Source organism: Phaethon aethereus (assembly GCF_964289735.1).
Source record: "Phaethon aethereus genome assembly, chromosome: 11".
Taxonomy (NCBI): Eukaryota; Metazoa; Chordata; class Aves; order Phaethontiformes; family Phaethontidae; genus Phaethon; species Phaethon aethereus.
This window is the reverse complement of record NC_138587.1, coordinates 18,018,593-18,042,040: the sequence shown is the minus strand read 5'-3', so window position 1 is coordinate 18,042,040 and position 23,448 is coordinate 18,018,593. Positions and strand designations below refer to the sequence as shown.

General features: G+C 37.7%; 1 protein-coding gene across 1 annotated transcript; it reads right to left on the bottom strand.

Annotated features, from left to right (window-relative positions):
• Nucleotides 1-1,046: 1,046 nt before the first annotated feature.
• Nucleotides 1,047-23,436, bottom strand: LOC309408578 (inter-alpha-trypsin inhibitor heavy chain H3-like; the record flags this gene model as incomplete). Its single annotated transcript, XM_082004452.1, has 20 exons — nt 1,047-1,243; nt 1,344-1,455; nt 3,044-3,216; nt 4,323-4,527; nt 5,114-5,227; nt 5,858-5,908; nt 9,218-9,372; nt 9,769-9,908; nt 10,883-11,068; nt 12,096-12,277; nt 12,525-12,650; nt 12,976-13,144; nt 13,907-14,023; nt 14,560-14,685; nt 15,323-15,433; nt 16,377-16,539; nt 16,952-17,056; nt 18,105-18,271; nt 19,418-19,441; nt 23,347-23,436. 20 exons carry the CDS (start codon nt 23,434-23,436, stop codon nt 1,114-1,116), a joined length of 2,646 nt encoding a protein of 881 aa, XP_081860578.1. The 3' UTR covers nt 1,047-1,113.
• Between the last annotated feature and the right edge of the window lie 12 nt (nt 23,437-23,448).

Here is a 23,448-nt window from a genome sequence, read left to right as displayed (position 1 = left end):
TTGTTCACCTCTGCCTTTGTTCTTTCAATTTAACCCCTCATATCTTCGGTCATCTCTCTTTTTCCCACTGCACTCCCCTTTCCTCATGTGTGTGTGCATTCCAGTTTCCCCACACTGACTTTCTCTCCTTGTCGTGCAGCAGTAGGGAAATTTTCTACTTTGCCATGTGAGACCACAGTTGCCTTGCTATGGCTGATTTGATTAAAAGAAAACGTGAAGTAAGAAAGAAATCTGCTAATTTTTTGCTTTAGAACAAATAGCTTACAATTTCTTCCAGTACAAAATGAATATATAAATAAATGGGACGCTTCTCGCCCTGAACTACAGACATAAATTCTGTTATGGGAACAGAGGGAGGAATTTTACTGGAAGACGGTAATGGCATTTCAGCAAAGGGTCCTACACAGAAAAAGATACTGCCCTTTTGGACAGCTATTATTACTTAAATCTGAGTGCTGTGTTGAACTGTGGTATTTAATTAATTTATAAAGATTTGGGCATTCAAAAGTTAGGTTCAAATTAAAATGCTAAAATACGGAAGTCCTGGATGGATTTTGAATGATGGCGCTGCACCATCCCACAGCACGCTGCAGTCCAAGGGTCAGGTGGTTTTAAATACTACTGAATTATACCAAAATACGCACTGCTCTGTCCTCTGTCCTCTTGTGTGGAATTTCAAAATGCATCTGGCTTTGTGAAACCAGAATTAAAACATTGATAGCTGTTGGAATAACAGAACAAGGCATTAAGTACTGATGCTTTTATTTAAATCACTCCTGACACTCAGTTATTGATTTAAAATTGGATTAGAATGTTTCTGTTATGTTTTACAAAATAAAATTTTAAGTCAGAATTTTAAAACTAGTAAATTAATTCAGTAAAATGAGGATGTTTCCGGGGATGAGTGACATCTGTGTACACAAGCAGAACAGCTGTTTAGCACTTAAATTTGATCAAATATGCAGTAAAAACTCTCTGTGAGAATATGTTGTATCTTGGCATTGCCAAACATGGTAAACTTATGTATTTTTAATAGTTCTTAAACACTGAAAAATATAATTCTTTCAGACAAATACTGTGTATACCCATGAATTTGGAGGAAGGTGTAGTTGTTTAAAACAGACTGGAAACAATATAATCCGTATGAACACCATCTATCAGCCCAGCTCCATTGTTATGAACAAACCAGCAAGGAATATCAACACCGTGCTTAGGATCTCTTCTGTAATCCTTCTGCCAGCCCCTGAAAGGGAAAATACAGTCACGGGAGTATCGAAGCAGAAACTGCACTTTGATGAGGTAATCTTTCCTAAGTCTTTGCTAAGGACTTAATTGTTTTTTACCTTGTTACTGTCAGTTCATTGTTTTTAACAATCATTGTGGCATCTGGTTTCTTGGGATCAGACCCAGGATGAATTTCAAGTATGGTGAAGTCAACAGGGTGGAAAAACTGTCCTAAAAATAGAAGCCAAAATTACCATTTCAGGCCTGCTACACACATTGTAATAGAAACAAACCAAACAGAATTTCTACATTCCCATGCTTTTTCCATGTCCCCTCAGAGTTTTGAATGGACAAGCAAACACCAAGTTTCGTGTAAGGCTGAACATATGCCAATGGTATTATTTTCTTTTCATAAACAAGAATTCTATGCATATCATCTAGATGTAAGTTCCAACTTCTGACTGCACAGTAAAATCAGTCTTTTCTAGATATTCTTCAAGATATCCTCACTTTGTGTCTTATCAATTCAGTTGTATTTATTACATACTCTCCAAGTCTTCAGCTTTTTTTGATCAAATAACAAATGTGTTGATCTCTGCAATTTTTGCATGTGATTACGCTCAGAGCAAGGCTGACGTCTACGGAATTTTCACACTCCTGCTAGGATTAGCTTTCGTACACTTCTGCCCTGTCTGGGCTGGTGCAGGATGCTGCTGGTGCTTTGAGTGCTATAATGAACACAGATTTTTAGATTACTCAGCAAAGTACAGAGGCAAAGTCAAAGATGATGAAAACAGCGATGAGATGTGTAAGTCGGTGAACTGTACCATGGTGTACACACGTCATGTGGGCTTTTGCAATTTTCCTGCTACTTGAAATTCAGACCATAGCAGAGTAACTGTAGCCTGAGGAGACTGGAGCAGGAGAGCACAAATAACATTCCATCCTTATTCTGCTCTTTTTCTGTTTTGTTACAGCATTTCCCACGACACATGGACCTAACATGTGCTACCACTGATACCTTGGCTCACTCTCCTTGGGTCTCAAAGTGCACACCAAGACTGAGAAGAGTAAGTTCACAGCAGTTCATTATTTTCCACAATGAATAAACTTACTGACCCAAAATGAATGTTTGCTGCTCTTCCCTGATTTGGTAAGTGAAAATTGGAAGGCAAGGGAAAATGGCTGCTACCTTGTATATGTTCCAACAGAGAATGCACACCACCAAACCCACTACACTGGCAAAAACCAGGATTCAACGGGGTCAAAATTTTCATCCCTGAATTACCAACTTTGCCTGCTACTAGACTAAAGAATGTTAGCTAACATGAGGAAAATCTTAGCTGATACAAAGCATTCTGTGATTTTAATATATGCTGGTAAATCAAGATATACCTTAACAACTTTTCTTACAAGGATGCACTAACTGAGGTTTGGCAAATTTTGATTGACTAATCACATATATTTCCTCAGAGTGCTTGTACTTTAGGTGGTAAGACGAAAGGAGAGGTCAAACCATCCAAGAGACTGGAGGAATAGTGTAGTAAGAAAAAAAAAATCTGTAGGTGGGATTTGGCAGGATAAAGAGCTTTAAAGACACCAGTGAGGACAATGGATGCTAATGATTTCAGCAGCAGCAGAGGAATTTATAAAAAGATAATGCATAAAATCTGAGCCCAGAAATCTTAATACGGCCAATCAATGTCATCTCAGTTTCCCCCGCTATCTCAGTTCAGAAAGGCTAAATATGAGATTGTGTCTACAAATTATGTAGCCTCATAAGGAAAGACAAGCATGAAAACACTAAATTAAGTCATACCTAATAATCCATGGGTCTGTTCAGAGAGTTTATCACTTTCCAATGTATACAGTCCTAGGAAATCTTGGTGGAGAGGATGTTTCTTCCATACTTGGTGCAAAGCAATAACAAACGAGGCACCACTGCCCATTGAGAGCACCAGATTTTTTTTTCTGTTAATTATCAAAGTTAAACTGAGAAAAAAAGAAAAACTTGACTTAGGACATTGTGCTTCCCAGAGTTAACAGCCATGAGAAGAAACTTGAGAAGAATAAACATGTCCAACAAACAAACATGGCTTTATAACTTGCTCAGTGTTTTTTAAAACAGAGGTTTCTCTGCTTAGTTTGGTCCATGTGAATCTGTGTGTGTTCACAGACAGTCCAAGACTCATACTAAATTACACTGTAAAAGCCTACCTAGCCTTTAAGCTTTTCAGCAACATGTTTCTACCAAAACTCATCCTATAACAGCACAATTAATCACAGATAGGTTAGCGATATGTAGATACAGCACCTCACGCTCAATAATAAAAATGTTATTGATAAAACCATCACTTCCTTGCCTGGATCCTACCTGGCAACTTTTCCTTTTGTTTTTCAGAAAAGACAACTCCTGACGTGTTTAGGTTAGTGCTAGGATAAAGAAGATCTGCTTCTGATTGTGTTAGTGATATCATCAATGTGGCTATCATAATAAAAAAGCATGCTGTATGAATAACCGTTTTGCTCTGGTGCTCCTTCTGTTGCAGTGCCATGCTTTGAGAAGGTAGTCATTTTGTTCCAGGTACACAATGAAAATGTAAATGAGGAGGAGACACTGCCCATTCCTTTTCTAAACTTCCTTTTGCGCAGGTATACATGATTCTGTAATAGATAAATCTCATGAAAAATACACCTGCTGACAGGGCAAAATGTACCTGTTCTATAATTATCACAATTTCCATTTCTTAAAATGGAGATTGTCTACAGCACATGATTATGTCTTTAAACACTATGTCTGAAGTTATTCTTTAAGTATTTGCAAGACCCCCTTGCATTAGGCGCAATACCAAACCTAGTTTTACCTTAGTCATAGTAATAGAAAATCAGGGAAAGTTCTTCACTTACTTATTCCAAGCAGAGGAATTTATGAATAATCATTCAGCAGTTACACAACAAAATAGAGAGCAGAATCCAGCAGGACTTGACTCCGTTTCTTTTGTACATTCAGACAACAAATCTTAAAAGTCTATTACTGATCAACACTAAAAAGTGTAGAAAGTAATACAGGAGCCTGGTATTCTTTCTGTAAGCCTTACCCTTCTTGTTGCAAGGTGACTGAGTCAAGCCAGGTGAAACCTGTTTTTTCATTGCCATTCTGAATTGTGATCTTTTCAGGAGTTACTATCAGTTTTAAATCCAGGTGCTTATTTGCAATGCCAAGTTTTCCAAAATAGGTGTTTTGGATCTTTGCATCACTATTTGCTCCCTTATCACCAATGAGTTCTCCATTGACTGTGATGCCTAATATAAAAAGGAAACATCAAGTATTGTTTTATAGATAGGACCTGATCAACTGATGTCCAGGAGTGTCATGGAAATTTAACAACTCAAGGAAATAAATACGAGTTGAAAAATAGATAAGAATTTCTCGTGCATGTTTATGCCAAAGTAGAAAAAAGCCCAGGGGGCTGTTCTGTGGATTTCCACAAAGACAACAATCACTTCATTGTGAAAAGTTTAGTATTTCCTAGAGCACAAGGAGTCTGCGATGGGCACAAATAGCCTGTGTGGCATCAGTCTCTCTTTACCAGGTATTCCATGAAATGGCAACCTAACGATTATTTTATTGCTTGTACTACTACTCACTGAGACAATTTATGTCTCTCAAGTCTCACAGTGGTTTTCAAACAAAGTTTAAAAGTTCGTTTTGCTCCAAGAAGGGAAAACGCAGTCATGGTAATGGGACCGCATCGCAGCTACAGGAACTCCTATTAACTTTGCTGGGAAAAAAGCTTGTGCATTATAAAAGAGAGAAATAGCCTTTAAAAATAAGACATTTTGTTATAAGTATTCTGATTTACTGTATTTAAACAAATTTCAAACTCACCTGTAACTGGGTCATTTATTAAATTTAACACAGCACCTGGGTTTTCATTGATATTAAAACAAATGGCGTCGTCTTTCTGTGGCACCGATATAATGAAGTGTGGATCTCCATCAACTGTAAAGGCAAATCACTGGTATTTGTTTAGTGATACACAGGTTCAAAGTTCTGCATGAACAATTAACGTTGTGGAAACGGAACTGCTGATGCTGGGGACCAGCAGGAAGTGGTCCCTGCACAAGCTGTGTGCGCAGCTTAGTCTAGCCCACCCTGCAAAGGAGCGGCAGGGTCCCAAGGAAGCAGCTACCATCTCCCCAAAGTGAACTATGTCCTTTTTCCCCTCATCTTTCCCACGTACATGACATTATATCCTGTGTCTCTCGACCACTGCAAAATTTGGCATATGGATTGTAGGTTCAGGATGGCCACCGCTAAGTGCTTGTTTCTGAGGGCCGTGAAAGTATTACTGAGGGCCGGAAGTTCATCTGAATAGAGAAGAGGCAGTTACCTACACAAAGCCAAGCAATGGGAAGGAGGACTAAGAAAATGACCATATATAACCTCAGTGGCTTGATCTTTAAAAAACATTTAGAGATGTTTAAAGTAAGTTAAAATATTAGCCCCTTGGAAATAAAAAATGGCTGCTTTTGTGGAAGGGAATTATCTAAGAGACTCATAAGAATTGTGTGCTTTAGTCTTGCATGCCCTCTTCTGTTCTCCTAAGCAGACAATACTTAAACTACTCACCACTAGTATACCATGTGGGGTGTACCGCATGTACGTAAGATAATTGTGGAGCTGCAGAGGGTAAAGAAAACAAAATGTGACAGAAACTCACATCAAAATGGAGTATTTACACACTATCTGCACAGTACATGTAAGATGTCAGGAAGTTAATATGCTAGGTAAATTGCTAATGCCATCCTAGTTTTTAAAGCATATAGTCTGTGGAATGACAGTTTGTGCCCCTTTTGAATCAAGCAAAGCTTCAGGATAGAGACAGATTTCACTTGTAGTCTAAATTGCTTTGAGGGTTTCCACAAGGCCCAAGTAACGTATATGTAGGACACAAATGTCTTGGACTTAAGGATTAAGCTGTCTATCAGCAAGGAAATGCAACATCTTGAAAACTTTTTTCCCAGAGTGAATTTAAGTCTTTTCAATGAAGGCTTGAGAAAACTAGACAGACACTGAGAGAGAGAGAGAGACTGAGGCTAATCTCCAGAGCAAGAACTTAAATCTAACTCTCCCAGTTTCAGGATTGCCCAACCAGCAATCTCAAGGGTCCGTTGTCGTCTCCCTCTCTTGAATAAAAGTTTCTTTTTGTGTAAGTAACTGAACATATTAACTTAGTGACGGGTGCTGACATCATGGTCCCTTGCTTTATATAATTCCAAAGGAGATGCAAATTCAAGTCCATCCTCTGTTCTTGGGAAACAGTTTTCAGGAAAAAATGGTGGTTCGATGAACTGGCATTTACTCCTTAAAAGCTTTTTAGTAGTAAGCAACATTTTAGCAGTAAGGAGAATTTGATACTATTTGTTAAAATACAGTTGTAATCCTCGAAAAAGCAGTTTTTATCTCTCCAGTAATTTCAGTTGTCTGAATCAATTTCCTTTGACAGATGCTGCTTCATTCAGAAACTTAAACTAATGACTCACCAAGCATAGCAGTTGTGACAGCCTGTGCTGTGAATGAAACAAAATGTTATTTTAGAGGCTAGAAAGAATAAAAAACAATCTCTCTCTCCCACGTCCTTCCTTCCACCAAAACCAAATCCAAAATCTTGTAATTATGTATAAATGTCTAAACATTTAAAAAATAAAACAGTTTATTTAGTACTGCAACAAAGCAAATATCATGAACAGGCAGAAAGCACACCCTACTTTTCAGCAAAAACGTTCCTTCTCCAAAGGCCCGGGGTTTGCTCTAGAGGGTGCTGGGACAACCTGCTCCTCTCAGATTCTGCTGTGCCATCTTGTTCTAAACTGTACTACTGGGAAGTCAGTAAGATTTACCCACCTGCCTCCACATTTTTCTAGCCTTCTACTCTTTTTGCATCTGAAGCTATGGAGGGATGGCTGAAGACAGGGCTTTGTGCTGAAGAAGCAACCACAGCATCAATGAAGACAAGTCTGTATGACTGCCAAACACAGGTATCTCGGACTCCCTGGAAAGTGATTATTTGTACAGGGCCTAACTTTTGTGATGGTGGGATGCAGCAATTATCAGAGATAGGAGGAACCACACGGAAAATGGTATGTACAAACTTTCCCAGCTGAAAAGTTTTTAATCTATTTATAACACAGTCTTCATTTATTCACCTAGAATTTTATGAAAATATTGCATCCTAGATCAACCAAGTGATGCAGGAAATCCATCTCTAGCAGTTAAAAATATTAAGTAAATTTAATAAGAAACGTACGTACCTTCAGCTGTTACCATGGGCAGGTAAGAAGGAAGAAAAAGAGAAATTTACAGTTTTAGTTGTATAATTAAACAGGAAGGATTCTGACCCTGTTAAAACATATTCTGAGAAAAAAAAATTAAAACTGTTCAACAATTCAACCAGGTATCTTCAGTGTTTCACAATTCCGTTTCTTCCCAATGATACAACTCAATATTTGGAGATCAAACAGAAACACACTGAAAGTAAAAAGCTGTTATGTTTTACATAACAGTTTTACACAGCAAAACTGCAATTAATTATGCATATGACAAGAGCGCTATTAGTAATTGTTCTACTGTTATGCTATTTCCACATTGCAAAATGTTCCTTATTGGTTTTACTCTTTTGTGGTTTTCAAGGCATTTGCATCATTCTGTTAACACTGACTGGATGACTCAGTAACCCTATTTGTGAATCTAGACTCTAGGGTGTGTAAAAATTATTTTCTTACACAGCAGCAGCTTTTTGAGTATTTTCTCCTATTACTGCTCTATTCTTTCTATATACAAAGAGGATTTACTGGGAAAGAGGTTCAGAAAAGGACTTTGTACTACAAGTACCTGGAAAGGGAAAGCAAAGAGCTGAAGATCACTCTGAGTGGATGCCACTTCCGTCAGATGTTTGGGTAATTACTTCCATGTTATGGAAGTCCAGCTTTAAACTTTAAACTCGTCATGCTGTATAGCGACTTGAATTAAACATGTTTTTATGTCAGCATCCCATTCTGATACTTATTAAATAATGCAAAAATTGTGTCAGCAGAATGCCTGAAGAAGAGAGCAGACAGCCCACACAGAGCCTGGGAGGAGCTTTTAGGGGCACTAACTAGGTTTGGGGAAAAAATAATGGATGGTAATAGAAGAGATTGAAAAGCCTCACAAGAGGTTTGTCAGACCTGTTGCATGAGGGATTGATGAGGATGGCCCAAACATCACGTGTCGACGGGGGTAGGGTGGCTTTGGGGTGCACTGAGTGGCTAGCATTTGCCTTACTTTGCTAAAGAGGAACAAAATCATTTTGTTTCACACAGGTTAAAGAGGCTGAACCGTACAGAAGTCCAGTGTTTTACTGAGCACGCAGTTACTAATTAGCCAAAGTATCAGAGGAGTTGAGAATAAATTGTGCGCTTTCAATAGAATTGCTTCTCTTTAAGCAATACAGATGAATACTGTGTTTTACAGATACGATCTCCATCTTTTTACAACCTGATATATCCTGCATGAGGAAGAGCTCATGCAAATTTTCCCCTTTCATGTAGAGGATGTTACTACATCTACTCCTAAGCAGAAATATGTAGAAAAATAAAGGAGAAAGTCAAGTGAACTAAACTGAATATAGCTGGATTATTAGATTAGAAATGCTTTTTGGGTTTCTGGTGGTTTTTATGTAATATTTTACATATACATATTTAGCTTAAAATACACTTATTTTGAGTTTATAGTATTTTGCTTGTGTGATTTAGTAATGAAAGATGGTTTGACTGAAATGAGCTTTACAGAGAAAAGCAATTTTGCATACAGCGTACACATGCAAGGCTTGGAAAGTAGATTTTTCAGATACATGTTTAAAGCTGTGCCCACACGAAAGCCCTTCTTTAGGGGAACATCAAAGGAACACTTGGCTTCTCAAATAAAGTAAAATTGTGAAAATGTCTATACCTTCAATGGGTTTATTGGCAATCCCATCCTGATTGCCATAGTCTTCTGGCTTTGTTACCACCATAGATGTCAATGGTGTTACAAACTTGTATTTTAGTGAGAGATCCAGGGCTTCGGCTGTAAGATTCTCCTTTTCTTCTCCTGTAGCTGCAATACTGAATACAGGTAGAGACTCCTAGCATCAATGATTGCTAAATTACTTACTGAACTCTGGAGTAAATATTTTTCTTTAAAGTTAAGTCATTTCTCTGCAGCTAACTTATCAATAAGGAATATTTATTACAGTCTAAGAGCACTTCTGATTCCACAGGCTATCCAAGAAAAAGCCAAACCTGTGCTTTATATTTGCAATAATTTAAGATTGTTTCATTTGCAGCCTGAAACAGGAATACTGAGGTTGGGGAGGAGAACAGGTTGGGGGATTTTCCTTACTGTTTTTTAGGATTTCCCATTGGCACCTCAGTATGATGCGAATTTCAGCTTCACATCCTAGAAGTTGCACCGGTCAGATGGCTTAACGGGTTCACAGATGTTATTCTAGACATAATTACCGTTTGTCCAGGAGTTGTTCAATGGTGAGATAAGCCCAGAGCCTTTCAATGTACTCTCCAAATATGTATTCTTGTTCTTGGAAAGCTTTAGCTGTTTGCTCAGCATCTTCTTGTGTAGTATATGACAGGACATCATTAGCCTGTTAGGAATAGGGAAATGTCTCTGTATCATAAGTAGCCAGGAACTTCCAGAATCTCCCAAAGTCAAGACCTTCACATTTGAAAATCTTATAAATTGAAAAAACAGTCTGGTCCTACACAGCGCTTTCCCAGGAAATTGTCAGTGTTGTATCAGGATCTTTGTTCCATTGCTTCTGTGAAGGTTAGTAGTGTACGCGCTAGGACATAATGCAGTTTCCAAATTCACATGGCATTTTTGTTCACTACAACTTGGCTACTCAGCATTTAAAGAACTTCGATTATGGTGCTGATTTCATACATGAACATGTTCAAGCAGATATGCTGGCTAACTTACTAATTATACATTATTTGTATTTGAAATATACCTAATTTCACATAGTACATTTAATACGCCACAGTGCATGGAGCATATATGCAGTTCACATATATGTTCAGTTCACAGCATTTATGATAACATGATACATAATATGTTTGTGTTGTGTTTCTTGAATATCAGGGGCAAATATTTTTATGGAATCCAGATCTGGTGAGGTATTTAAATCACTTGGTTCGTGTTAGAAGTCAGCTTCTATTTTGAGAGGAAGGCATTTCAAATATTCAGCTGGCTTATCCATCAGTTTTCTTTACCCAATGAAGACTAGTGTCTGTCAACACTGATCATTTGGCTCCTGAAAGAACCAGGTAGGGTATTTAGAGACTAAACTAAAAAAAAATCTGTTAGTAAAGCTAATGCAGTCACACTGCACAAAGTTGTTCCAGACTGACCCTAGTATATTTGACTGAGTTAGGCAAGTAACTTGCAGTTTTAAAAGCAATTATTTTGGTGCATTCAGTTTCTCACATATGCAGTGACACATCCTGTCACGGAGGCAAAGAAATACCCGTAAATATTTAAGTATTGCCAGCTTTGAACATTCAGACATTTTGCGTAGCAAGGAAATACCTTACTTAAGTCAAAGAAATCCATACTTACGCCTTCACCTCTCACATCTACAGTCAAACTGTTTTGGTTGTTGTCTATGAAGCGCCCAGCCACCACAATCTCAGACCCATCATAGAAATGCTTAAAACTGTTTTTAGTTAGGTCTGCTATTTCATTTTCTGGATAGTTTAACTCCACATCCATAAGCATGGGATTCGACACCTCATCATAAAACCCCTATGAGATTAAAAAAAAAAGAACATGTAACTGCCATTGTTTCTTTAATTCATAGGTAGATCTGTACCCAGAAACATCCTGCTATCTCAGCAATGAAAACTAAAAGTATATTTTAGAAGAAATATTTAACTATTCAATTAAATATCAGAGTACAAGGCCTAAAAATCTACAAATAATGGAAATGAGAAAGGGCATACGGATTCTTCAGTCTCACTAAGAGAGAGAAAAAATATCTGAGAACAACGTGCTGTGTATGATGAGTTCCATCAATGTTAATCAAGAGGGATCCCAAGCTTCCCACCGTTAGATAAAATAAGTTTCTAGATCTATTCCCTGCAGAGACTGAAATGACAACATAAGCCAAAGGAGACTAGGTATTTGATTTTGGCAGAGCTTGCAATGAAATCCAGTATCTACATTCTTTGCTGGTTTTTTTGAATGGCTGCTATGGGAATGTGAGAAATGGAAAAAGGTAAACTCTGTACTACCTACACCTGTTCTCATGCCTTACATTACTATGGAATGCTTCAAAAGTGTGGTAAGATACACCTGCTTGCAGTAAGTTTATAAAGACAGAATACCTAGAGCCTTTATGCTCTGTCATCCTTCTTTTCTCTTGACATGACATTAACTACATGATCTGTGAGGTGTGGGAGATCTAATCATATGGGTTGGAACGGACCTTTAAAGGTCATCTAGTCCAACGCCCCTGCAATGAGCAAATAAAGACTGCAGCAATTTTGCTGCACACCAAAGTGTCCTTCAGAACCATGACTTGTGTCACCCTCTGCCAAGTTTTGAACCCTATTCCACAGCCCACAGTATCTCCCTTTTACTGTCCTTCCACTTTCTGCTTATATAAGGGAAGGGGAAAATTAAATGCAACTAATATTCTGATTACAGCAGACTCTTGAGTATCTCAGTACCAGATTACACATTGGGATTCTGATTACTTCTAAATAAGAACATCTGTATAGTTATCTGAATTAATGTATCTCTCATCTAATTTAAGTGATGATTACTGTACCTGAAGCTGTAAAGCTGCATCAGAGTCGGGATAAATCCGACGGGCCAATCCTTTATTCTCCAGTGCCATCTTCTCCAAGAAGCTGTAGTCGACACCGTAGCCAAAACCAAGATTGTATAAGGCATATTTTCCTTCAATGGCTTTTTTTACATGCGCCTGAATTTCCTGAGTATTTGATATGCCTGCATCAAACCAGAAAAAGTTTGAGTTTTCTTTCATAAATAGATAAAATTATCACAAAATGAAATGTGGCTAGTTGTGTTCAGATTTCTTAGGAGGCATTATCAAAAACTTGTTTTAGTAGTATGATGCTGATATAGTAGCATTTAAATCATGAAAACATCCAGAAGTCAAATATGGAGGCCAATTTTAACTGAGGATTTTTTTGTTAGTTAATTTACTCTGTTGTTTCATCCAACACAAACTTACCTACGTTTGGTTGGCCATCTGTTAACATGATAATTATAGAAGCGCTTCTCTTGGGCACAAGGTTTCCTTCATGAGCAGCATTCAGCATATCGATTCCCCTCATTATACCACCATGTAAATTTGTCACTGCAAGGCAGACATAGAAATTTGGTTTCAGCACAGACAGTCAAAATAAAGGCCTATTTTTCACTAGAATCTTACAAGATCTTGCTACAGTGTGAAAATCAAAGATCTGGGTTTGCAAGCAGGGGGATGTTTAGATAGAAAAGTACCCGGACTTTGAAAACGTAAGGAAAAATAGATGTCATGTTCTGAGTAAATTTCAACTTTAGGAGTGTCTTATTAGTAATTAAAAAAAAAACAACAAAAAAACTGTAGCATTGTGTTCATAGACTGAATTGATAAATTAATGTACACAATGACCTACTGGCAAGTCCAGTAAAGCACTTACAGTCTTTAGTGTCAATGCCCCGAACAAACTTCCTTGCTTCATCCAAATTCTCAGGAGTGGCCTTGATTAATGCTTCTTTCCATGTGTGTACTTCACTACCAAACAGTATGAAATTGAAGAAGTCATCTTCTTTAATGTCATCTAAGATTTTTAGAAGTGCTTCTCTTGTCTATAAGACAAAGAGGTTTAAATGTATGGTTCAACATTTAACAAAATAGGTGCTTACAGATTTTACATGATTAATCTCTCAGCATTTGGGTATTTTTAACTTTTACACAGTATGTCATGCAAAAATTCTGAGCTTGTTTTGACCTTGCCAGTCCCTCTGTCTACTTCAGAGTAACTCTAGTGAAGTCAGCCAGTTGCAATTACATCTGGTAAATCTTTGTAGCTGAGAGGAAAATCAGGTCTTACGTCATGGATTGTTGCTTGCACCGAGGTAAGCTGACATGGCAAATTGAAAGTAATGGGAAAAAGCTACAGGTTGGTGGAGAAGCTCATACGCAACCAAGTGTGGATAGTTTGATGGAGCACCAAAACCTGAAAATTTTGAGCATTAATTTAAAATTAGGAGTCCTACCTATGAAAAGAGCTGCCGCTTCCAAGAGGAATGAGAATGGACCACACAGATAATATTGTCTGCACATTTTAATTTTGGAACTGTACATGTGACAGAGCTCTCTGGAAACGCTGATATTGAGAGCTAATTATTTGAGCTAATAACATTTATAAGTAAATATAGCCTAAATTTATAGAATTTCGTTCTACAGTAACGCTTCAAACTAGTACTTACAGTACTGAGCATTAAAGAGGTCGCAGCATAAAACCACTTGGTATAGCTTAAGCAGCGCATATGCACTATCAGCCACCATGTCCCTTCCATCACAACAAGGCTCTTCCATTGGGACTTTACACTAATGTAATAACTTACCTGTTCTATTTCTCTTCCAGACATGGAGCCACTAATATCTATCACAAAAATAACATTTTTAGGCAACTTTGGAAGATTTGTTGGTGCAAAGAAGTGTACAAAGTAGCCATTGACAATCTGAAAAATAAAATGTAAAAAAAAGAAGATTTTTGTATATTATAAAGATAAAATGGATAAAGAAGAAATTACTTTCATTTAGTGTCTAGCCCCTGAATGGACTACTAGATTTTTATGGCCCTGACTAGTCTCACCTCTATCCATGGGCCCAGGAGCTTCATTTAAGCACAAGCCTGGGCCTTTCGTCTGTGCCTGAGCTACACTGTAAGAATACCTGTCTCCAGCTGTGTCACAGCCGTTACTGCCCATGGACTCCACTGATCAGGATCCCACTCTGCAGGCTGACTTCCCACCTTGACCTCGGGCTGCCTCATCACCACAAACTTGCCCAATAACCTGGACTCTCAGTTGAATTTGACTACCATCTCTGGGTCTGCCTTGCTCAGGTACTGGGGGGAGTGAGCTCTTGGCTGGCGAAGCTATGCTGTCACCCTCAGCTCCTTTCCTAGGCAAGAGCTGGTCCTCGCTGCTCCGTGACCTTTACTATGCAAGCTAAGCTGTTCTAACAGTTCAAAATTTCCAGCTGTCAGATTTACCTGCAAATTATCTGGAGTTGTTCTCTTCACATCATATCTTACAGTAAAATCTCCATCCAAGACAGACTGTGAGCAATTTGCACAGGTTCGCTGTTGATCAAGAGTTGGCTTGAAAGATACATGTCCCTGAAAAGAAAAGCCTTCATTAGATCTGGACCTTAATAGCTGAAAATTTTCTACAGAACACAAAGAAGTTTGCATTTTTGTAAAACTAGTATATTTATATTCACAGGCATGAGAATAACCTGTTTTATCAGGTTAGGTATTAGTTTGTATCCATACATATTTATATATTTATTGATGAGTAACTGGTATGTGAAGGCTGCTATCTCGAGCTTTCTTTGTATGTTTCTTTCCCCTTCTTCCTTGGTTCAGCCCTCCACTCTGAATGACACCTTTGATAAGGATTTTGGGCAGTCGATGTCTTAGGAATTTTACCACCTCCACGCATGAGAAAACTACTTGTTACTGACTCTCAGATCTTCTGTAAGAAATAGTCTTACCAGTAGCCAGGTTTCCAACCGCTGCTGTGGGACAAGACATACTAGTTTGGGTACAGTACCATGCTAACAGCCATGTGGCTTCTGAACTGCATGGAGATGGCCTTCAACTTGCTAGCTTGGAATTCAGACCTCATTTGCAGACAAGCCTTTACTGCATTATCTCTATTTATTTTCCTCTCACTTCCATTGCTAGCACTGACATTCTTATTTCAGAATTATAACTGTAAAAAATCAATTATGGAATGCAGTAGTCATTGTACCTTTTTCTCTGTAAAAGTTTTTTTAATGATATTTTGTAGATCATTGGTGATGAATGTTCCTTCCGCTTCCAGCTCAGTGATACCCTGGGGCTCAAAGATATTTACTTCAATCTGAAATATTAATTGAAAATTCATTATCATTGATCGCCCTACAATATATCAACTTAGGCATTTACAGGAGAATCAGCAGGCAACTACAAATGTGAAAGAGTGATTTTTGTAAAAGCAGACGAAAGTTACTGTTGTAATTCATAAGGCAGTCCAAATCCACACTTATGTGGACACACCATCAGCCAAATAGGCCTTTTTATACACAGAAGTTAAAAACAAAGCTAGAAGCAAATAAACCTTAACAGAAATATAACCTATTAGAAAGCTAGATACTGGAATTTTGTAAAATGTCAATAAATACTCAAGTCCTTCAAAAACATACCCCAGCCATTAGCTGTGAGTTGTGCCCAACTTCCACCTATATTTCAGCATGCCTTCTATCATAGTGTGTTTAAAATAATGCTGCATAAACTCTTACAGATGCTGAGTTTTGTAATGATTTTTACACAGCATTTTCTGGGCATACAAAGGAGAAAAATTTTGCCTTAGAGCTGGGTTTTAGCAAGGGAGAGAGGAGTAATCAAAGATGAGATTTGGCACACAAAAACCACAGTATTCTAGAATGCAATATATGTATCACTGTAATTTAAGATGATGTAGCTTCATGGTGGTGTGAGAAAGGTGTAGTTTATGTTATAAAGGCATTTATAAAAGCCATTAGTCTTCTATTTTACCTCAAGGCATCACAGTAGCTTTTTCAGGTTTCCATACATCATTTCTTTTCGAGACTTAGTAGCTAAGCCAATTTGTCAGGCTTACAAATAAAAACCTTCACTAAAGCATACTGGCGTGGACTCCCATGTGATATATTAGAAATACTATAATAGGCCTTTAGCTCATCTGTGAACCAACAGGAATGACCATGGTACTCCACTTTCAACATATATACAGAATTTTATCATCTCTTAAGTTACAGTCCAATTTGATACAGTTTGCCATTTACCTCAAATTCTTTGACAAGCTGCTTTGGTTTTACTTTGATGAACATCTCATATCTTCCAAACTGTCGCTTCAACAACTCCTCGTATGTGAGTTCAAAAGTGACTTTACTGGCTGCTTCAACATTGACTGAGACAGTGAATTTTTCTGTTTTTCTTCCTGAAGCTCTGTGTTTAAGTGGGTAAGAAAAAGAGTATCTTTATCCTCTTTCACAATATTTATTGTTTGGGTTGGTGGAGTATGATTTTCAAAAAGGAGTAAAAAGACGTGTGAATTTTGATCTACTGCTAGAATAATACTCAAACTGTAGAATTTATTCAGGTTTCCCAGTGAGCTTAATCCCAGCAACACGTCATATAGTCAGTGAAAGCTGCAGAAACGGTCTTTCCATAATTGCAGATACTACCTGCATAGTCAGAAGTTTTATTTCCTTTTTACAATTTACACTACAATAACTCTATAACTCAGTGATTGTTCTTTGGTCCTGTAAAAAACAAACTTCAGAAATATGCCAGAACAAAGTATTTCCGATCTCACAATTCGCTATGTGATGATAGCCACACAAGACATCATTCTTACTTGACAAGACCAGCAGTCTGTCCCTTCGAAACAGCCTTCTCATATTGCTTTTTTGCAACTTCTTTTTCCTTTATAATTCCAGGATAAGTGACACCATCAATTGTCCTGCAGATGAAAAAGTCTTCATTTAGCTGAATGGTTTGCACTGATACATGAAAAGTCACTATAGACAATTCTCTGTTTATTGATTGGTTTGCTAAACAGCACATTCGGGAATCTGATATTGCCAAGATTTGAGCACTTTCACTGAAGTTAGTCTTCTCAGTGAATTTAGATGGAAGGAAGAGCTCTGTGCTCAGTATCTTAAGAGAATCTAAACCAAATTTTACTTTGAAAATTAATTAGATTAAAACTGGGCTGATTGATAGCGACACTACTTACATCTGCCATACTCCTACACTTCAGCAGCCTGACAATCTCATCTCATCTAACGGCAAGACGACTCTCTGGATGAGACTCATCTGTCCAAATGTAGCTGTCAACAGCTGAACATTTCATCCTTAGACACCTTACACTATTAAACAGGCATTTCTCACAGGGGATTCATCTCATTCTACAATAAAAGTCCTAGCACCCATTAAGAGTAATTGTGCCCTAAAAGCTGCTGTTTCTTTTCACTAAAAATAAAACACGCATAGTGTGATTAGCAGACATGGATGTGTTTAAACTGAATTAAACCTCATAACGGTGTGAAAATTGCGTATTATTGCAACTAAAGGTACAAATGTAAAGGATTAATTCTCTCTATTTTCTGTCTTTTATTCAAACATGATTTTTAAATGAAGAGCTAAATTAAGCTATAATGCCATCAGGGTAATTAAATAATGGAACTTTTCTGGGTTGATAACACCAGAGTAAGTAAGTGGTGTTTCTGAAAAGGTGAATGGATCTCCAGAGAAGATCCCTCATTCCCTAAGGTCCATGATGATGAATAGAAATAACTGAAAATTAGTCATCTTTTCTATCGATGTACCAATGTTTGCCTTTCTTGAAGTATCTTGCATGTTAAGTTAATAGTACCAGAAAATTACTTGGGAGGCATTTAGAAATCTATCAAATGGCAAAGTAAAAATGAACATTTGGGTTCAGTTTCTCCCAGCTGCATTTGCACAGATTTTTAGTCTTGTCTAACAATATTGTAAAGATTACACACATGCTGAAGTTGGTAATGAAGGCTGTCTTAGGGAGTTCAACATCAAAGATGACTTCTTTGTGCACATTTCCACGATTGACAGCTTGACTGGTGATGACATTGTGGGCAAATCGGGAAGTTACTTGACTATCAATTTTCATGCTATAGATTTCTATCCCATTGACAACCTATAGATTGAAAAATGAAAAAAAAAATTAAAAAAGAGCTAGCTGTTACACTGATATCTCTGTTAATCATCCATAATCATATTTTTAAAAAGAAATCATGGGAGCACATTCTATCACTTGGAAAAGACCAAACAATAAGAACTGGAGCACAGATGTGTTTCCTTGGATATCTATCACACTGCCATTGTGGTGCTATTCCACAAGTTACAACTATAGCCTCTTTAACAAAATACTACACCACAGCAAAGATACTGCCATTGTAGGAATTGCTTTTTTGTTTTGTGGCTTTTGTTTATGGTTAGCCAAAGAGCATAACAACTTGCTGCTGCCTCACTGTGTTAGTGACTGTAATTATCAGTGGAGTGGATGACTCCTAAAGCAGGGATATAAGTAGTCATCTTGTTTAAAAATAGACCTAAACAATTCCAGATGGCTCCAAATTCCACTGTATGTTATTCTCAATTTCCTCACAACTGGAGCTCATTCTTCTTTAAACAAGGAAATGGGTAGGGCAATAGTTATTTTCTTCGAATGCTCAGGTATAAGGTTGCTGGAGACTATATAAAAGCATAGGTAACGACAGATATTACTCCTTAGGCAGCTCCACAACAACAAGGTCTGCTTCCTGCAGCAAAAGCAGCACTGGAAAGAACCTTGGGGTTTTTATGATGGGCTTGATCTCTGGCTGGTTGATCAAGAAGGTCCCCAAACAATCAAAGCATTTAAGCATTGCTGTATTGGAGTCCAGGTGCCAAGTGGAATCGGCCTCAAAGATGAGGTCTCTTGCCTTCCTTAGAAATAACTACAACATAAAATAAAAATAAAACCAACATAGAATGGATGTCTGCTAGAGATACAGAGGTGACTTCAAACAACTTTGCTATTTATTCAAATACAATGAGGTTGCAAATCATTTGTTCGTTCTCCTTCCTTGCCCAGCAGTTTCCATCAGAGCTTGGAAAGGAACTGTCTAGTTAGTCCTACTGCCTAAAACAAGCAACTCTGGACTACTGCCCTTGTCACACACACTCAGAAATATCCATCTGCTCAGACTGAACTCACAGAAATATGTTGTGAACACAGCAGGAATATTCTTGTCACTATAAATCTCTCTCAGTAGCCTGAACAAAATCAAGCCTTACTCACCAAGTCATTATCAGCATTTCGCTTCTGTAAAGAGAAAAATGGAAAAAATCGTAACTAAGGTAGGAAAGCTGCATTTAGAAATAAATCGCTTAGCACATATGTAGTTGTCTTCTGCTTCCCCAAGTCAAAAGAAGTTGTCCAGGAGAAAGAAGGCTTGAGAAAGGTCCTCCGTAGTAAACTGAAGTAAATTTGAGGGAATAGCAAGTCAGGCAACTGAGGCAGGTACAATTAGTTTGCTTATGGCATTCCCAGTTTTGGTGAATCTTTTGGTTTTCATCTGATGTTCGTGCACCTTAATTACTGTGGGTTTGAAAGATAAGTTAAACTTTGAATGTTGTGGATTTTGTACTTTCCTCAAGTGACACAAGAAGTTATCTTCTTTCAGCTGAAAAACAATCACGTACTGCCTGAGAGATAAGCAGAGAGTGAGAGGAAAAGATGCTTGAATGCTCAGTGCCATTTATATTTAAAAGTCATTGAGACTAAAGAACACACTGAAATCTGCTTAATACACCTTCCTTGGGTATAGTCTGTCTATGTGTTGCCATCAAATTAAACACAGAGTATCTTGTCCTGAGGGTTACATCTTTTTCTTGGGAATTCACGGTTTGGAGTCCTCTGGTATATATTTTGTCTTTTCAAACTAATTCTCCTTTGAAAGAAAAAAGGGGTTTGTATCAAAGCATAAAAAACGAGTTTGCACAGGCTTCAGATATACTTACTGAATCATGTTAAAATAACAGCTTGTGTAACTCAGTTCCCATAAGCTCAGCTGCAAATACCTTATCTCTTTTGGCTCAAAGAGCCTCGTGGATCACGTTTTGTGCAAGCATGTTTACCTGCTTCACAAAATAGAGGGGTAAAGACACAATAAAGTATCAAGGCAGATATAGATCTCAGGTACATTTAAGGCTTTTGTTACCTTTCACTGGTAGGAGTTTTACAGGTTGGAAACTGAGACACAGAGGGTTATTTTTTATTTATTTGGGAGTTTTTTCTAAGACATTATATTAAATCTATGGTAATGCAAGGTCTGGGCAGGGGGGGGAGGCTCCTCAACTTCTGCAAGAGTCTGGCCAAAAAGTCTGTGTACGTTTCTCTAGGTTCATCTTTCAAACTGTTATTGCCATACAGGTGATTTCTGTGTGTGTCTTTCCTGTTTCACAAACCTATATGGGCTTTTTTAATGCCTGTGAAGATAAGAGTACACACCAATTCAAATCCTTCCTTTCCAAAACTGAAATTATCTTTTTTATAGCTATACTGTCATTATGGCTAATCATTTCCCCTTGTAAACCACAAACTGAGGTATGGACCCTGGGAAAATAAAAGCTGGAAGTCACTGAAATGTCAGTTTGTTTGGTACAAACTTTTCTTTGAAGTGGAATTACCAAGCGGTTTAAGAATACAAAAAAATACAAAAATGTTCTTTGGTTACAAATTCTGCAATCCTGACTACTACCTCCTAAATTAAAAGATACTTTACCTGCATTTAATTTTTAAAGAATTGCTGTTGTACACATTCTTTATCAGAATTACGGGTTCTACATAGTAGTTTTGAAAGAGTTTTGTTCTGATTCTGTAAATATTTTGGGGCGTACTCTGCCATTCTTGCTGAAAAACAAAATACAGAAAAAATCTCTCAGTGAAAGGTATTAGTTGCTTTGTACTTGGGCTGATCTTCAATGGAGATACTCAAACCCAGCTGGACATTGTCCTGGGCTACCTGCTCTAGCTGACCCTGATTTGCACAGGGGAGTGGATTAGGTGACTGTGATTCCGTGGTGGTTTTTTGTTTTTTCCCATTCTTAATGATTCACTGGGATGTAGCTAGAGACCTCACTAACACCAAGGTCATTTTAAGCTATGTGGGCAGAAAGTGATAGTGTCCCATTAAAAAATATGTTATGCAATTCTAGACCAAACGGAGATTTTAATATCCTCTAACCTGTATAATTACAGTTTCTTGATAAAATCTTTCTATAGTATTTCCACATATTTGTCAGTTGCACCAATTATTATGAATTTTTTTCAGTTGTGTAACAGTAACAAATTGTGCTTTTATTTAATACTGTTTTGCTGTGGCAACAGCAAAGAATAGAGGTGCAAAAAATCCACAGAAATTGGAGAGGAAGAGCAGAGGAAAAAAGAAATTTGAAGTCCTAAGAAAATAGGGAGGGAAAAGAGAGCTCCCATTACAGTACTTGCTGAAAGAAGGTTTTACAGCTTGAGAAACTAAAAAACAGCGTGACTAAAAGATTCAGCAAAGACTATACAGTTAACTTGAAGTGACCTCCAGGAATTCACAACACTGAACGAGGTATTTGCGTGTATCCCTAAGTACCACATAGCAAAAATAAGGCATGAAAATTATTTCCAAATCTACAGCAGCATTAAAGATTTCATCATCCCAAGTGATGCTAATAGGAAATCACAAAGGAAAGACCATAATGCAGCTAAGCTATGCCTTGTGAGCTACGTAGGAGTCTCGCTGCTGCCACAACGAGAAGGCTGTACAATGAAGGCTGCATCATCGCTACCTGTGCTTTGAACGCTTTGAATCTGTAGCTCTAGGGGTAGTTCTTAATCTAGAAAAAACTTTCGCAGCCTTAGTAGCTGCACGCATAGGAACAAGGTGTACAAGTGTACTTAGGGATCTTTGAATTGGGATTTTTGTTCAATTTTCACCAGAATTGTGTCTTCCAATTGGGTTTACCTAACTGTGGCTTTAAAAGCAGCTTTGACAGCTTGAAGGTCATCAGCCAGACCAACTGCCAGCCATGCTCACTGGCGTACTACTTGCTGAAAGGAGCTATGATGGGGATGGGGACTGAAACCTTCATGCTACATAGAAATCTTCTCCATTTCAATCAAATTACATTTCCATAAAGTATATAACAAAACTGGGAGAACCAACTGACTTTCCTGTAGCATTCTGCAAGTACGGATGGAGCATTGCACAGAACTTTAGCCATTTTCCATTTAGAAAGGCTTTAGCATTGCAAGACATACAGAGAACAACAGGTAGTATGGTAATCAGGAGGACAAAGCTGTATTGTATCTGGACGATATAATGGTTAAATAATAAGAATCCATGGCATCTCCAATTTGCAGCAATACATCTCAAGCTAATTTTTAAAAGTTAGATATGTTATTATCCTGATTTTCAAAGAAAAAGTCTTGGCAAAGACCATAACCTAATCAACAGAAACGGACTGTAAATTATTTTGTCCTGTTCTACCCACTAACCTACAATGCTCCCTGAAGAGATTTGACCTCTGTAACTTTTCATAGTATGTAACTACGGAGAAAGAGGAAAATAATTTATTGAGGTAACTAGTAGTGGCTGGCAACTTAATTGAAGAAAATTAGGCAGAACATCAGGAAGCACTGTCTTACTCAGAGATCCAGTCAAAACCAGAATGGCCCCTTTGAGGGACAGAGATATATTCCATGTTATGCTAGCATGCAAATCTTTTGAGAAATATTCTACCATGTCACTTGGATAGTGAACGCATTTATCTGAATGCCATGTTACGTCTCTGTTTTCAACTTCTTGGAGGCATTTTTTCATTGATATTTTGCACTGTTTTACAGGTGCTAAAGTCAGTTCCCTGGCAGGACCGATTGTTTCACCCATTTAAATATAAGACCACCAAAACATTTTACCATTGTGTGCTGATGACAGGGAAAATAGAAGACAGTGATGCTTTTAAAAAGAGATAGGAGAGCTTCCTCAAAGCTGATTAAAAAATGACGCTGATTAGAGGTAAACTAGTCTGAGTCCCAAGTCTGATCTGGTGTTCACTGGTAAGAGAGAACACAAAGCTCCTGGTTACAGCACTGTATGAACTCTCTGACAAATGTTGATAAAAGGCAAGAAGTTTATCTATGAAGAATGAGACCCCCATACATGGTTGATTACTTACCTTGACGTTTCTGACATGTGTTACCAAAAAGTCTGATGATGCAAAGGCAGGAATCAATACTAAAATACAAAGCAATAGATGGTTTTCCATTTTGGAAAAAAG